The sequence below is a fragment of the Panthera pardus genome, unplaced genomic scaffold (assembly GCF_024362965.1).
Source record: "Panthera pardus isolate Hobbes unplaced genomic scaffold, ASM2436296v1 HiC_scaffold_24, whole genome shotgun sequence".
Classification (NCBI taxonomy): Eukaryota; Metazoa; Chordata; class Mammalia; order Carnivora; family Felidae; genus Panthera; species Panthera pardus.
The window spans coordinates 135,901,079-135,914,729 of record NW_026526810.1 but is presented as its reverse complement, the minus strand read 5'-3'; the positions used below and the strand labels follow the sequence as shown (position 1 = coordinate 135,914,729).

Genomic DNA, 13,651 nt, shown 5'->3' with positions numbered 1-13,651 from the left:
GAGGCGTGAAGGGAGATAGTTCCAGCACTACGGTTACAGCAAAGGTTCCTGGGAGGACAGAACCCACTCAGAGCTGTCATTCCCGACTGAAAAGGGGCACGGAGATGACTGCCAGCAGATCTGTGGGCGCACCCGACGGACAAACCGCGGAGCCTCCACTCTGCGCCCGCCGGGGCGTCTGGGCACACACGGGTCCGCCCCGGCACCTGCGAGTCCGGCCCAGCAGCGCAGGCGACCGCGAACCGCGACAGGCCAAGGCCCCCGGCGCCAGCTCGAAGGCGCAAGGGGCGCTCCCTAGCAGGTCACGGGCTCAAGCGTGGGGAAAGCACGGGCCTCGAGGGGCGGTCCCCGGGTCTCCTCCAGGTCTGGGGCACGCCGGACAGCGGTGCCGACTTCCCACTGGAGGATCTCCTCTGCGTGCCGGGCACCGGTAGGGAAGGGGCTCTGCACACACGCTCTTTCACCTCAAAATGACCCTGCAAGCTCAGCTTTTGCTTTGTTCGAATAGGTGACACATTCGCAGTGCACACGAAAGTCTGCCGGAGAAAGCCTTACTCACGTCCCCCTCCTCCATTCCAGAGCACCTGTCCCCAAGTCACTGTTACTAAGCTCCCTGCTTCTTTCTCCAGAGCGTCTCCGTCCCCGGACAAGGCCGATGTGGATGTGCTCAGTACCGTGTCTGTCCATCTGTCTGTGCTGGTACAAAGACAGCTTCCGGGGCGCCTGGGTGGCTCGGTCGGTTAAGCGTCCAACTTCAGCTCAGGTCACGATCTCGCGGTTTGTGGGTTCGAGCCCCACGTCGGGCTCCGTGTTGACAGCCGGGAGCCTGGAGCCCGCTTCCGATTCCGTGTCTCCCTCTCTCTCTGCCCCTCCCCCACACATGCTCTGTCTCTCTCAAAAATAAACATTAAAAAATTTAAAAAGGACAGCGTCCTTGTTCCGTCCTACAGCTGCAGAGTGTTCAATGATATGGCTGCACTGACAGACGTGCGTGTCGCAGTGGATGACCCCGCATACATGGCAGTTTTCACGGGTATGCGCATACATGCGGGGTGAACCCCAGTAAAACAGCTGGGTCAAAAGGTATATACATCTATGATTTTCACAGATACTGCCAAATAGCCTTCCACGGAGGACAGAACCCTGTATTTTCATCAGCAGTGTAAGAGCACCATTTCCCCACGGAAAGGCGGATGTTCTCCCCAGACTGCCCACCGGGAGACAGAGGCGCACAGAGGTCAGGTAACCTCCCTGCCGTCCCATTCACTCGCCCACTCACCCGTTCATTCGCTCGCTCGTTCACTCACTCATTCATTCACCACCCTCTTCTTCACTGAACGCATTCATGCCGGGCACGGACACAGCGCCGATTAAAACAGACGGACGTTCCTTCCTGTGTGGCATTTACGTCCGAGTGGGAGGGGAAGACCGTGAGACCCGCAAGATCCGATGGTGCCGAGTGCTGCGGAGAAAAACAGAGCAAGGAGAGGAGACACGAGACACGGTGCCGATGGGGAGGAAGTCACAATGACTTCCATTTCCGGCAGGAGCAGGAGGACCTGGCGGGACTCTGTCCGGCGGTGAGGGCTGGCTGCAGGCTGCCAGGTGCCGTGGGAGACTGGGAGCAGGGACAGGCAGCGAACCCAGCCCCGGGCATCCGAGGGAAAGAAGGGAACCAGGGCAGGTTGGACAGACCGGGCAGGGTGGGGTGCCGTCTCCCGTGCCCCCCACAGGCATCGACTAAGGCTAGGGCCAACGCCCGCCGGTGCCCAGAAACAGGACACGAACCCACCTGGGACGCACAGCCGGGGAGGGAGGCACACTCTAGGCCTAGCTAGAGGAGTCCCTGAATTTAAACAGCTCTGGTTATTATTTGGTTTGGGTTTAACAAAAAAGGAAGAGAAGAGAAAGCATTTTACTCCTTTTTTTCAATTAAGAAACAAATACCTGGAACGTTTTATTCGATGAATACAAAGAACAAAGCCCGGTCGCTACACCGTAAAGGTGTGTTTTCGCTCCTGAAAATGTCTAGCGAAAAAGGGAAAGAATTTTAGCGCTCCATGTTAAGGAACGGGACTACCCTGTTGGATTCTCCAGTATCGATGGGGCCCTGATCTGGACACGCACAGGGAGGAAACCCCTCAGTAGAAGCCGGGCCCTTCTGAAGAGTTCCTGAGCACAGTTGGGGCAAGAAGGACCACATGGAGAGCGGCTCGGGACGGAGCAGTCCGGGTCAGTCTGGGGACATGAGTGGCACCTGTTTTGGCTGGAGCCCTGAGCTGCAGGGAATGAGGTCTGCAGCTGGAACCAGGGCTCAGGATGGTGAAGTCTCAGGCTAAGGGGCTTTGGGCCATGACCTTAAAGCCCTGAGAGCTTGAAGTGTGTCTGAAGTGAGATGTGCTATGTGTGTAAAATAGACACTGGGTTCTGAAAACTTGAAAAACTATGGAAACTATCTCATTCGTAATTTCATATTGCATAATGTTGAAATAATATTTGGACTATACAGAGAAAATAAAATCCGAATTTCACCTATTTTTAACTTATTTAACGTGCTACTAGAAAATAGAAGATTGAATCTGTGGCTCACAATGTGTTTCTACTGACATTGAGGCTGCAAGACAGCGAGGAAGTGAAGGCTTCTGAAGAGGAAAGCGATAGGATAAAGAGAAACTGTCCCACTGTCCCTGGCAGAAGGCACAGCATGGAAGACGGGGGGGGGGGGGGGCGCGCAGGAGAGAGAAACCAGTTAGGAGGCTGTGACAACTGTGTGTGGACAAAAAGGTCTTGAACTGGATGGTGGCAGCATGGCAAGATGGGCTGTTTAACAATGGACTAGGCTGGAGGCAGCAGGAGGTACGGGGAGAAGCGGGTATGACTGCTGCTGGGCTTGGAGCCTGAGCGACTGGGCCACAAAAAGAAGGATGGGATTGGGGTCACGCTGGGAGAAATCAAAGTGTCCCCATCCAGTGGGCAAGGAAGACCAGGAAAGCAGCTGAGAACAGGCAGAGCCGCATCTGTGGCATCCCAGGATCCCCAAGGAAGGATCCCCAAGCACGGAGGAAGAGGAGAGGGTGACGCTCTGCAAAAAACCCACTTCTGCAGGACAAAAGCAGAAGGAAAATCAGAGAAATGAAGGAAATCGGAGAGGAAGGGGTTGGTGCTGAGTGGCTGCCCCAGGCCAGGGGCTCAGCAGAACCACAATGTTCTTCCATCATGTGACAAAGTCTCTGAGGTTGGCTCTATCTACACACCAGGAAGGGAGGCTCGGAAGGAGGCCGTGACTCCAGCAGGGCCCACGCAGGCAGAGCAGGAGCAGGGAGGCTTCCTTAGAGAACACGGGGAGTTCTGAGTCTGAGGGACCAGGGAGAGGATTAGGCGGGATCCAGAGGAAAGCCCCCCTGCTCCCAGACTGCAGAGGAGAAGCCCAGGGGACACTGACAAGTGGCAGAGGAAAAGGAGTGGAGGAGAGTGTGAGCCCCATTCCAGCACACCAGCAGAGGGAGGATGGAGCGGGGCAGGTGTTCGGGGAGGGGGCCGAGGGCAGGGAGGCGGCAGGGAGACTCAGACAGTCTCTGGTAGGTCACCTGGACCGGCCGCTGGGTTTCCATTAAAGAGTCAAATTCTAGAACACTCCAGGCCAATTTCTGCTTCAATAAAAGACCAAACACAAAATCTGCAGATCCACAGGCTGTCTATGTGTGCCACAGAAGTGGGCTCCCACACCCTCACCTCTCCCCAGTGTTCGCCAGCAGCCCTGCACAATCCCCACCTGAATTCCGAGGAAACCGTCCCTTTTCTGATATGAATCCAGTAAAACTCAAACACCAAAACTAGCATCGCTAATGCCATTAACAGACTAGATTTTCTAACTATGATAAACTAGTTAAAAGGAAGCACGAATAAAAATAAATCTGTAACCACACAAGGTATCATTGCTAAAAGCACTTAGTTATCTTTTTTTTCTACTACTATCAACATGACAAGCAGGAGAAAATTATTTGGGGGGCAATGGGTGTGAATTTTAGAATGCAGATATTCATTTATAACAAAAATACTAAAGCAAACAATTCAAAAACCACAGCAGCTGCTGGAAAAGCCATAATGTAGCCACAAGGAAAACTGGCGACTAAGGGCTTTGCTGATGTAAATGCATTTAAGGAGAGCTGCTTCCCTCAGGAAGCATGAGGAAAGGGTATTTCAAAGCCACCTAAAAGGTGATCAGATGTCATTTTATCTATGTGAAAGCTTTAAGGAGCTGATCGATCGTTATGCGCTCATTTCCTTCCTCTGATTAAAAAAAGCAACAACAAAAACAAAGCGACCAACATACCCACAACCACTCTTTTGTCCCCAAAGTGGACAGATGGCTGCAAGGCTCGGCCCGGCTCCACCCTCCCGGGGATGCTGGGTGTCCCAACGAGAGAGAAGACGTGGCCTCGCCTCCAGTGGGCCCTTCAGTTGGACCGCGCCTAAAGGCCACAGGAGCACGGACCCACCCAGTGTGACGGCCCTCGCCTTGCATGAGAGGGAGCAAAGTGAAGACAAAAGGGTCTCACTACATGTCAGCAACGACAGAAGCCACGATGACAAGCACGGGTGGGGTTTTACGTCTCACACATCTTACCCGACGATCAAAACATACTTGAAGATCCTCTGAAGTTACTACTCTCTGGATACACCCCTGAAATGATGAGAATTTCTAGAAAGACAAACAAGTCTGAGTTCATCATCACACACAAAGTGATACCATAACCACTAGCAGTAAAAAGCGAACCCCCAGCCCTTCCAGGGGCTTCACGAGAGGCTGAATGCTCCCGGGGTGGCAGAGTGGGGGGCTCTGCTCCCCAGGAGCCTGTGTGGGGAAGGCACACTCCGCGGTCTGGGAGCTCAGCGGATGTGCCCCGTACGCCCAGCAGAGGCCCACAGGCTTAGCGCGCACACAGCGCCACAAAGAGAAACCCAGGAGCCGCGGAGAGACTGGAGAAGCAGACACCTGCAGACACCGCTCCCCCAGGGTGGCTGAAAAGGACCGGCGCTCCCTCTCTTCTGGGCTGAACAGGTATGGAGGCCGGGCCCTGTGGCGGGACAGGGACACTGGCGGGGTGAAGGGAGGAGGGCTCGCCTCTCTGATCAACTGGCCAGACTGGGAGGAGGCGGTCACGGACATCTCTGATGATGGAAGGTGTGAATCTAACAGTCTCACCTCATGAAAACAATAAACACTACAAAGACGATGAGGTTGACAACGTGTGCTGGGAATTACAGGTGATACCTCCTGTCGTCTCTGCACCTCGATAAGCAAACATTTACAGTATTTGTCATTTTTTGAGTGAATGGGGGGAGGGGGGAGTCACCTTTTAAGATATACTTGATTCCTAGATAGAAATTTTCATCTACTTTTAATGTCGGGTGGATTTCTAGACTCTAACTCCATTCCATCCATCCATCTACCCGTCCAAACATGTGTGATATTTTCGTGTGCCGGGAACCTGTGGGAAGGAGGCGAAGGTGGAATCGTCAGTACCGCGGTGTGCGCGTGAGTACACGTACGTGCGACGGGCAGCCGCGCGAAACACTGGTGAGCCGCACGCGGGACCAGCGTGATAAGCTGCTCCGCCGCACACACGCTCATCCTCTGCCTGGGTGGTCCTGGAAAGGGACTCTTTCCGCCTTTGAAACTGCTGGTATCTCACCTCCCCAGAGGCCCCTCTTCCAACCCTGGGCGGAAGGTGCTCCCGGGGCTCCCCTCTACCTGCAGAGTCTACTGAGCGCCCACCAAGGGCTCCCTCTCTGAGCCCTTTGCGAATCATCTTGCCCTCACCACACCTCCAGGGGGGGGTCTGTCCTTCCCGTCCTCCCGGTGAGGAGAGGTGAGGTCAACAGTGAGTCTCCAGGCTCCGTGTTCCCGGCCGCCGGGCCAACCCCAAGTTGTAGGGAAACACACCGACGGCTGAAAGCACTCCTCTGGAGGCAGCGTGACGGGGGCCAGGGTCTGGGAGGACACAGTCCCTGGCACTCTTCACTCTCACTACGCCTTCACCACAGAACTTTCATCTAATCTCAGGCACGTGAGGGCTATTTACAAGCCCAACTCCCAAATTTCTGCCTCTAGTTTTGGGCCCCAGGCCCACGTATCTAACACCTACAGGCCTTTGAAGCTTATTAAGTACAGACTGGGCCTCCGCTCCCCCAAACCTGCTCCTTCCCAAGCTTACCCGGCATACGGGTGACAGCCAGACCCCTCCCCGTGCTCCCGCCTCGGAAGTCGGGCTCCAAGCAGCAGCCTCGGTAATCTTCCAACCCGCCCCCCACCCCCTGCCGGCCCTGTGCCCCTGCTTCACTCCGTGGGCTCGTGCGCCCCAGCCGGGAGCACACCTGGGCCCCGGCCTACGTGGCACAGCCCTGGGGGCTCGCCCTCCCCGGGCACCCTGGGAGCGGCTCTCCTGTGCCCAGTCTCTTTCCTCCGCCAGGGCCCCCACCTGCCCTGCCTCCCGCGGGGACGCTCTGTCTCCAGTTCTGTACCTAGAGCACAGCACCTCCCACCCGAGATGCTCTCCCCCGCCCCATTTACAGCGGTCTCCGGCTCCTCTCCCTCCTCCGGCCTCTCTCAGGCCTCTGCCTCCCCACACGTCATCACACGTCAGCACTTGAGCTATGTGTGCGTGAGGGGTGGCCGTAGGGCAGGCCCGGAGTGGGCACGCGGTAAGTAACCCAGGTCTGCCGACGGGACGGCACATGGCCACCGCTCTCGTTCAAAAACCCCAGCTCGCACCGGAACGGGTCCCGGCCTCCCGCTGGCCGCGCTACCCTCGTTCTCCCCAACCCAACCCGAGTGCTGGCAGGTGTTCTAAAGGACACATTTGACACGGGCACTCCCTTGATTAAAAGCCCGAAGCTACCCCTACAGCCTCCAGCGTCAGATCCACATTTCTCGGCGTGTCAGGACTTTGACCATCTGGTTCCGATTTCTCTGTTGGCTCCGACTCTCTGAGGCCCTCGTGCTGAGTTGGTCACGCCTGGTCACCCAGCACTCCTCGGCACACCAAGCTGTTTTCTCCAGCTGTGAAGGCCTCTCTCACACTTTCCCAATTCCTATGCCTCTTTCAAGACCCAGAAGAAGTGTCACCTTCTGGAAGTCTTCTAGACTTCCTCCATCGAACTTAACTTTTGCCTTATCTCAGGATACTTGATACACGCTAAAGAATACGGTTAACACATATCCCTTGGCACACGTCCCAGTACCCTGTCTGTCCACCTCACTAAACTGGCAGCTCCTAGGAGCACAAGGGTTTGCCTGTCTGGCAACCACACGCGGTGGGGCTTACAGTGTGTGACCAGGGAGCCCTCGTGGAAGTGATTTCCAGTTCCAACTCTAGCGTCAACTCGCTGCCTGCCTGGGACAACTCGCTTACCTTCTCTTGGATTGTCCTTGTCTGTAAAGGGCAGCAGCTACCTGACTGACCGCGCAGAGGACAAACGTGAGCCGCCCCCAAACCTCTAAATCTTACACCATGGCCTCTGAGAGGACACGCCTCTGACGACCCTGCTCTTACACGTCCTGACCGAAACCTGATGAGAATGGTATCCGCACAGCCAAAGAACTTCCTTACTGTGAAAGCCAATCAAATCTCAGCCTCAAGCTATAAACGCCAAGTTGGCATTTACGCACACACAGCCCAAGCATTCTCAACAGCCATTTTTCACATGAAACAGAAGACCAGTAGGGGAAAACTGAGGCTTCGATCGCTGCGTGAGGAGCTGCTTCCTAGCCTGCGATCCCTCCGCTGTCCAGAGCAGGGGACGGATGCGGCCGATGCCCTCAGGGCCCTGAGCCTCCCACCTCCCCCGTGATGACACACAAGCCCTTCTTGTTCTCTCAGTGGCATCCTGTGCCATCCTCAGCCAGAGCATCCCCCGACCTCGTTTACCAACAGCCCTTTAGGTGGCTGTAATCTCTCCCCCTTGTGTCCCCCACCCAGACACAAACCAAATTCAGTTTCTGGTGGCAGGTGCAGAGAAGGCCGGCTGCTCCCCGCCAATGGCCACCAAAAAAAAACAGAACAAAAAATAAAACAACAACAACAAAACCATTCGGCTAGTAAGAGATCACTTCCCCAGATACTATTAATAAAAGACGTAGGTAAATAAAACAATTTTCTACTTAAGACTTTTAAAAACGGAGAATCGGATTAAATATTGTTCTTCTATAGTTTTGTCGGTCCATATGGCAAGTTCCGTCTCCAGTCAACTCCGAGGCAGCTAGAAGCGGAGACGGCGTGGTTCACAAGACCTCACCGAGTCCACTGGCAACGCCAGACAGAGACGGTGGATGGGGACCGGCAGGGGTGGACAGCGGCATGCCGCGACAACTACAAAAGAATCCGAATTTTAACTGCAACTTTGCGTCACATTGAATATTCCTGCCCACAAAGAATTATTTCTTAGAAACCAGAATCCATAATGCACTTCTGTTCCAAGTTAATGACAGCAAAACCGGGCAACAGTGCAAAACCACCTGTCCTTCCTGAGGGATCCCAGGTGACCCGACCCTTGCACATCAGGGTTGAGGGGACAAGTTAACGCTGCGGCCCCGGGGCTTCTACGTCAGCAAGCCCACTGTATCTTTTCCATTTGCCGGGAGAGTCACGCTGAAGAACATCGAATCTGCAATGGCAACTCTTGGGGCCAAAAAGCCACTCCGGTAGCTTTAACAAACAGAATCTATCTGGCAACTTCTATCCGCCATGTTTAACAGTTCTGACATGTTCCTGAACACACGGCTCCTTCCAGAGCACAACTGGAGATACTAGAAACCCAGCACATGCTGTAACACTGGCAAAAGCTGTGTCATGTGATCCAATTTTAAGTGCCAGGACTTCAAACTATGTCAAAGGTGATTTTACAGCAAATATTTTCAAGAGAAAAACAACTACTCCTTAGCCAAACACGTGTCAAACACAGACACAAAAGGCTGGGCTACAATTTAAGCAGCCTAAGGAATTATTATCAGGTTCTTTGATCTGCATGAAATTTTCTGGTGATGTGAACAAGGTCTGGAGTTCTGTATTTTCTTGTTTAAATGATAAAACACCAAGTATCAGCTTCGTCCCTGCCCCCATTATGAAAGAGTTTCAAAGCACCTGCTCTAGACACCTGAGCACGCTCCATTAAAAAAACGCGTAAAACCGTTATCCCGAGGAAGAACAGGTAGAAGTCAACGAGTTAATTCACCACATTTGAAAGGGTAACACTAGGTAGGACGGCTGAAAGAGTGAGAAATGGGCTTGGCCCAATGTGGAAACGAAGGCCCACTGCCCTTGGTAAGAATGTGTAAATTCTTAAAGGGATTCTTAACGGCTAAGACAGGGTGCTACTTACTTCCTCATTAAATAGTTTGCTAGTTTCTTTTTTGATTGGATCTATAAGCTGGACTTGGCCTGCGGAAAAGCCCACTAGGAGAGAGACACTTTCTGCTGTGGCTGTTAGGTGGTTGAAGTCATGACAAGTAGGCTGTGTTCCTTTGTATATCCTTTTATCTATTGGTTTACTCAAGTCAGCAGCCTGGAGGAGAAAGAGAAAAATACATACGGTAAACAGCACATTGAGATGAGAAATCTAACAGTTACACTATCTTATACTCTATTATGATGTTCAATCTTAAAAACAAAGGTATTTAAAAAATTTTTTTCAGTTTTCAGCATTTTGTAAAAGCACTTTCACATACATTAGCCAATTTGATAGCGTTAGACTCTTTACAACTATTACTTTCACAACTCATTCTTCTTCAAATCTCTTTAACAAAGACTCCTGGACTTCAGGAGGGAAAATCCTTGAGATGCTAAATTCAGATTTGTCAAATGCATTCATTCCGAGCATTTTCTAACAGAGTACCTCTAACCACATAAAAACTCAGCTTGCAAATAGATCTACAGCATCTAAACGCTCATTGGTGAGTTACCTGTAGCCCAGGGGTTCTCAAAGTGTGGTCCCCAGGCCAGCGGTGGCAGCAGCAGCATCACCTGGAAACTCAGAAATGCAAATTCTCAAGCCCCACCCCAGACCAAATGAATCAGAAACTAGAGGGGTGGGCCCAGCAAGCCTTCCAGGTGATTCCGATGCCCACTCAGATTTGAGAATCACTGCTGCAGCCAATTATAAGCAAGAGCCTTCTTACTGGGTCACGGTCCCTCTTCTGTATCAGCTTTTGGGTACCTTTCATTTATTGAGCCCACACTCAAGGTGCACGACACACATCGCCTTTTACCCTTACGATGATCATTCAGAGCAGAGAATATCGCCCCATTTTACAGATGAGAAAACAAGCTTAGGGAGGTTCATAACTCAGCCACGGTCACCATACCTACCTACCTAAGTGGCTAGATGTAGAACCCTGGTCTGTTTGACCATAAAGGACATGGGAGGAACACACACCCAACACACCCCAAAGTCAGAAGCAAATGACTTCTGACTTGGACCAAAAGTGATTTTTCATTGCACCTCCCCCTCAATCCCTAAAAGTACGACTTTTTTCCTTCACGAGAAATGCTCCATGCCATCTAATACGCTGATATTGTGGAAATAAAGGACACCACCCTCCAGTCTTAGTTGAAAGTCACAGGCACAGACAACTAGGTTGCTGAGCGTGTCCTCTGACACGACCACTCCAGCCCTGGGCACTGCTCTGGGGCCATGGCCCCGGCTGTCTGCTGACCAACCCCTGCGTTACGTTCTAAAGATTTCTTTCTTCCAAAGGGGCCTGTGCCATTGTGCTGAGTAGTCTAATGTTTCATTTTTTCAAATAACATACATAAATACTGAGTAGAAAGGAGGACCTCAAAATTATAGACATCTTTGAGCAAACTCGAAACCCCAACATCGGGAAGTCTGGACCGAGTGGAACAGGAACTCTAAGAGCACAGGGCAAAGGAACGAAGATACACACCATGCGGACACTCTCCCAGCCTCACCTCAGTTAAAACGGAGATGAGAATCTCTGTTCTACCAACCTCATGGGATTGTCTGGAGGATGAAATAAGAGAATATATACATGAAAGAGCCCTGAAAAGTGTAACATAAAGACACAAAACACAAGGAAGATCTGACTTTGCAGCAAGGAGGAAAAGGGGCCGGCGGGGCTGGGAGTCAGCGTGGAGGTGGGCTGGCGGCCGCGCTCAGCAGAGGGCCGAGGGCTGCAGAAGCCGAGAAAGCCACCACCCCCCCAGACAGGGACAGGGTGCCTGTGGGAAGCCGCCCCCGGGCTGGACCCTAAAGTCAGGGAGAAAGCAGCTAGGCTAAGGGACCACAGCAAATCATTTCAGAGGAAAGGGGTATCAGCAAACGTCAGAAGTGCCCAAAACAGAAAGTGAAAAAACACTGGCAGCCAGTGACAAAAAACAAATCTGAAATAGGAACAATTAAGTTGTTACATGATCTCTGTATCAGCAGGTATAACTCTTTGAGAATTTTTTTTTTTTTTTTTTTTTTTTTTTTTTTAGAGCTTGCTTTGGGAACTTCCCCCTTCAAGAATATATCTAAAATTATGCCCAAAACTATAAAAATCAGTTCAAAGGCAAGCCAAAAACTGACAGAGAAAACATACTAATGTTTAATGCTCATACATGACCAAAAGAACACACACTGGCTCTCAGGGACAACAGAGGAAGTGAAAGCTCTGGATTGGATGGTCCAAGTATCATCACTAGTATAGAATTACCCGTATTACAGATCCCTCACAGTAACCACATCAGCCTCAGTTCTTGGGAGATTTATTTTACATCCCTGCCTCCCACCAAGGAACTCTACTGAAAAGATGTCATCTGGAATTAGATCATAAGTGCACAAACGCCTCAAGTATTTTAAATGCCAACTGAAAGACTTCTACTCTTAAATGGTGTAAATACTCCCCAAACATCTTATTTACTAATTTGCTTAACAATTTTCTTCCTAGATCACTGCTTTCAAAGTGTACCAGTTTGTGAACAGTTTACTGGTCTGCAGTCAAGATTGAGCACAGAAATTAAGAATAACATTTAGGGGCACCGGGGTGGCTCACTCGGTTGAGCATCCGACTTCGGCTCAGGTCATGATCTCACAGTTCGTGAGTTTCGAGCCCCGCGTCGGGCTCTGTGCTGACGGCTCAGAGCCTGGAGCCTGCTTCGGATTCTGTGTCTTGCTCTCTCTCTGCCCCTCCCCTGCTCATGTTCTGTCTCTTTCTGTCTTTCAAAAATAAATAAACATTAAAAAATTCAAAAATAAACATTAAAAACAATTTTTTTTCAAAAAAACATTTAGAAACTTTTTTTGGCAATCGGGGTAATTTTGTATCTGTCGACTCTAATAAAAAAATTAGAATTTATACTCTGCACATCTTTTTCAGTTTTGTTTTCCAGTAATTTTGTTTTTAATTTTAGAAAAGTATCAGTTCCAATGGATTGGAAATTTTAAAATTGGTCCTTCAACACTGGTGAAAGGCACTGTTCTAGAAGGCACAAAAGTAGACGTAGGCCCAAGAAGCAGTCGGAACACCTCTTACCTGAGGTCACTCCCCGTCCCCACCCCCCACGGCACCCGTCGTACTAGAACCAGAACAGCACAACCCGCCAGGCAACATGGCGCCTACCGCAAGCAGGGATTACCGTGGAGCCTCAAGTGACCGCTGGGGCCTGTACCCACCCCATAAGGATCCGCCACTGGGGCCTGACCCTCTGGAGCCCAACCCCAGAGCGAGGAAAGTCAGGTTACCGGAACCTGCCTTCGTTCAAACCGTGCCACCATCTGGGACTCGTCTTGTCCTCCTTCTTCAGCCAATCCTCAAGTTCCCTTTTCCCACTGATGTGCTTACTGGTGGCCTATTTCTTCTTCCTCCTCTTCCCCTCTTCTTTGGGGATGGTGGGGCGGGGGAGGGCGGTGAGCTCACACACCTTTTTAGTAGTGGCAGTAACTACCTGAGTCGGCCACACCTCTTCTGCACCGGGTCATCAGTCCCTGACAGGTGGCTTCCCTGGCAGACGCAGTCTGGCAGAAGGAGAAAGAACCCGGACTCTGGAGCCAGGCAGGCCTATGTCGAAACCTTGCCTCCCCTCTGGGCAGCCAGGAGGCCTGGGGCAAGGTGCTCCCTTCCTCTCCAAGAAGAAAGCCCCCTGACAAGGGATCTGAGGCACAGAGCATGCGCACACAACTCAGCCGCTAGCCGCCCTATGAATCTGCCCCTGTCAGGTCCCCCCTCTCTGGTCAGACCCTTCAGGAGCTTCTCACCTTCCATCACACCAGAGTGTGGAAGGCCAGACACGACTTCCGCCTGCGGAACACTTCCTGGGCCCCGGCAGCCTCACATCACATCTGTAGTCTCAGCCACCCCTCCGGGGGAGGGGGGCAGGAACTGCTGCAGGAATACTGCGGCCCCAGGGCCTGGTGGGGCAGGTCCCGAGGGTGCTGCAGGCTCACGGCCCCTCTCTCTTGGCTTCGGGAGGGCCGCCCCACTGGTTGCAGCTGGGGAATTTCACCCAGTGGCCCAAGCCCCCCACCTCCAACAGGCTTCTTCCCAACTCCCATTCTTTGGGTTGGCTCCTTCCTCCGAACTCTCAAGTACTTCATTTGTTCCACAGAATTTAGTATTTAATCGCTTACACTATTACAGTATTGTTTCATG

At 52.0% G+C, this 13,651-nt stretch overlaps 1 protein-coding gene across 19 annotated transcripts in view; it reads right to left on the bottom strand.

The window, feature by feature from the left end:
- WDR20 (WD repeat domain 20) overlaps positions 1-13,651 on the bottom strand; it is a 65,954-nt gene that overhangs the window by 13,699 nt on the left and 38,604 nt on the right. For 5 of the 19 annotated variants that reach the window (XM_019462293.2, XM_019462296.2, XM_019462290.2 and 2 more), the window contains exon 2: positions 9,382-9,564. The exons of 4 other annotated variants lie outside the window; for them this stretch is intronic. In XM_019462293.2, the coding sequence (XP_019317838.1) occupies positions 9,382-9,564 (183 nt within the window). Of the gene's footprint in view, positions 1-1,279; positions 1,463-5,357; positions 5,493-9,381; positions 9,565-9,961; positions 10,023-10,970; positions 11,023-13,651 lie in introns of those variants that run through there. 10 more of the 19 variants (XR_002083711.2, XR_008417358.1, XM_019462291.2 and 7 more) reach the window with 10 other exon arrangements.